Below are 3,102 nucleotides of genomic sequence, written 5' to 3'. Positions count from 1 at the left end.
CTGCCATCTGCTTTTGGTGTTAGAGTAATGCTAATTGGTAGAATGAGCTTGGCAGTGCTCTTTCCTTTTCTATCTTCTGGAACATTTTAAGGCACATTGGTTTAAGCTCTTCATTAAATATTTGATAGGATTGGTCAGTAAGTCACCCCAGGACTGGCACTTTTTGGATGGAGGAGTGCTTGTCTGTTTCAGTCTCATTGGTTGTTACAAATATTTAATTTATTTAGTTCTTTCTGGATTTAAATTTTGAAGTTATATGTATCTAGAAATTTATCAGTTTCTTCTGGATTTTCCAGTTTTTAGTAGTATAAATCTACAAACTTTCTCCTAAATTATTCTTTGTATTTCACTGGAATCTCTGGTAACCTCCATTTTTTGTCTCTAAGTTTTTTAGTTTGTATCTTTTCTAACTTCCTTTTGGTTAGTCTGGCTAAGGTAGATCCACCTCATTTATTTTTTTCAGAGAAAAAACTCTCCAGTCTATCCTATATGTCATCTCTTTATTCTCCACTACATCAATTTCTATTTCGATTTATAACCCCTTTTGTCTTCTAGTTCCTTTGAGTGGGGCTTGTTCTTGTTTTTCCAGGGCCTTCAAGTACATTGTTAGGTTGTTTATTTGATATTTTTCTGAGCTTTTAATTTAAGCATCCATAGCTATAAACTTTATTATTAGAACCGCCTTATCTGTGTCTTAGAAGTGCACTTTCATTTCAATTTGGTTATAAGAATTAAAGATTTCTCTCTGAATTCTTCAGTTACCTACTAGTCATTCTACAACACACTGTTGAGTCTTGTGGAGTTTCTGGTTTCTAGTTTTACTGTCCTATGATCTGGTAGATATAAGGAATTAATTTGCACTTGTATTTGATAAGACTTGCTCTGTAGCCTAGAATGAGGTCTATTATAGAGACGGTTCCATGGGCTGATGAGAAGACGATGCATGTTCTATCCGTCAGGTGGGATGTTTTGTGTATGTCTATTAAGTGTGTTCAACTTATGGTTCAACTTAACTCTGAAGCTCCTTTTAGTTGGGATGACCTATTTAGAGTTGAGAGTAAAGTTTAAATGTCGCCTACTACTATTTTATCGGATCCTTTCCGCCCCTTGTGTCCTATGGTGTTTGCTTTAGGAAGTTTGAAGCTCCAGCATTGATGCACATATATGGACAACTGTTATATCATCTTTATGAATTGTTACCTTCCTTATCATTTCTAATTTTGAATCGAATAGCATAATGGCTCTGCCAGGTTATATTTAGCTTCTTTTTTTTTTTTTTTTTTATTCCTTATAAATGCCCAGCCTTAGCTTGGCTTGTTTCTAGCCAGCTTTTCTGCCTGCCAGCCCCACCTATCCTTTCTCCTGTCTTGCTATTGGCCGTTCAGCTCTTTATTTGACCAATCAGGTGTTTTAGATAGGCAAAGTAACACAGCTTCACAGGGTTAAACAAATGCAAGATAAAAGAATGCAACACATCTTTGCATCACTAAAATATATGTTCCATAGCATAAACAAATGTAACACATCTTAAAATAATATTCTATACCTACCTATAAAACCTTAAGGTCCATCCCACATCTCTCTGAACCCCAGTACTCTGCCTCCTAAAGGTGCCACAAGGTCTTCCAAAACAAGACCAGTAGGTAGAGATGAAGTATTCAAGCATTAGTCTACCAGTGACATTTCACATCCCAACCTCAACACCTTGCAAACAGAAAATCCCAGTCCTTTTTTTTTTTTTTTTTTTGGTGCCCTTGGACTGACAGCTTGTGGCTGTGCAGCCACCTGACTGAAGCCAGAACTGGCCAGACCCCTGTGTTAGAATTCATCCACCTCTCGCAAGGTGTAGTTGAGGATGGTGTCGTGATCCTGGAACTTGAAGTACCCACAGAACTTCTTCTGAAGCAGGAGTGGGAACCAGTAGCTGTCATCAGGCCACATGTCAGCAAAGGGGATCTGGTCCAGTTGGAACCACTGAGGGCACATTTCGTCACTCTCTGTGGGTGTCCCATGTACGTGGTCAGTAGAAAAGATATGCATGTCCATCAACTCAGGGAACCCCACAAACTCAAATGAGATGTGGCCCACCTTGTGCAGGGTATCCACGGTTAGACCACTCTCTTCCTCCAGCTCCCTCTTAGCCCCATCCTCAATGGTCTCATCTTCCTGCACTTTGCCCCCGAAGCCATTCCAGTGGCCAGCACCAAAGCCCCTCTTCTTCATGCCCAGGAGAACTCGCTGAGGCTGCAGCACCAGCACCAGGGTGTAGAGCCTGGAGGTACTCATGGTCTCCTGGGTCCTTCGCGCCCCAGCCACAGCTTCCCGGGATATTTAGCTTCTATTAGCTTAACAGACTGCTTTCCTTTAGGGACTTTAAGTGTGTGAATGCCTTTACCAGTGAGGTGTTGTTTTTGTTGTTGTTATTGCTGCTTTTTTGTTTGTTTGTTTTTTGAGAAAACAGTGGCTGGATTTGATTTTTTAATTTACTACTCAGTTACTCTTTTTTCTTTATTGGTGAGCTGAAGTAATATAAAAAAGTTAGCCGGGCGGTGGTGGCGCACGCCTTTAATCCCAGCACTCGGGAGGCAGAGGCAGGCAGATCTCTGTGAGTTCCAGGCCAGCCTGGGCTACCAAGTGAGTTCCAGGAAAGGCGCAAAGCTACACAGAGAAACCCTGTCTCGAAAAACCAAAAAAAAAAAAAAAAAAAAAAAAAAAAAAGTTAATGTTGAGAAGTGCTTGCTAATTCCTTTTTAACTCTGTTGTTTGTTCAGATTGGTCGAATTATTGTTTGTTCTTTACTTCCTCCCCTGTTAGAGCTGAAGATGTTTCTATTTGCTGTGTTGGACACAATGGATTCTTTCCTAGCTCTTCCTCTCATGAGCTTTATTTTTTTTCCTGTGGTTCTATGCTTGAGACTTTTTCTCCTCTGTGGTGGGGGACCCGGTGTCTACTCTGTGGAGGGTGATCAGACAGATATGTGGTGTTAAAATGCTCTTATTTTCACACCACTGTAAGAAGACATCTTTGTTGGATATAGCAGCCTTGATTAACAATGATTAACTTGTAACATGTGAAATACAAATAACATGATTTTCTGTCTTA

General features: G+C 40.1%; 1 protein-coding gene across 1 annotated transcript; it reads right to left on the bottom strand.

Moving 5' to 3' along the window:
- Positions 1-1,818: 1,818 nt before the first annotated feature.
- LOC114709696 (7,8-dihydro-8-oxoguanine triphosphatase-like) lies at positions 1,819-2,321 on the bottom strand. The gene has a single exon (XM_037202288.1). It carries the CDS (start codon positions 2,284-2,286, stop codon positions 1,819-1,821), a length of 468 nt encoding a protein of 155 aa, XP_037058183.1. The 5' UTR covers positions 2,287-2,321.
- Positions 2,322-3,102: the final 781 nt, after the last annotated feature.

Source organism: Peromyscus leucopus, chromosome 2 (assembly GCF_004664715.2).
Source record: "Peromyscus leucopus breed LL Stock chromosome 2, UCI_PerLeu_2.1, whole genome shotgun sequence".
NCBI lineage: Eukaryota > Metazoa > Chordata > Mammalia > Rodentia > Cricetidae > Peromyscus > Peromyscus leucopus.
Note: the sequence above shows the minus strand (reverse complement) of the source record. Positions and strands in the feature narration are given on the sequence as shown.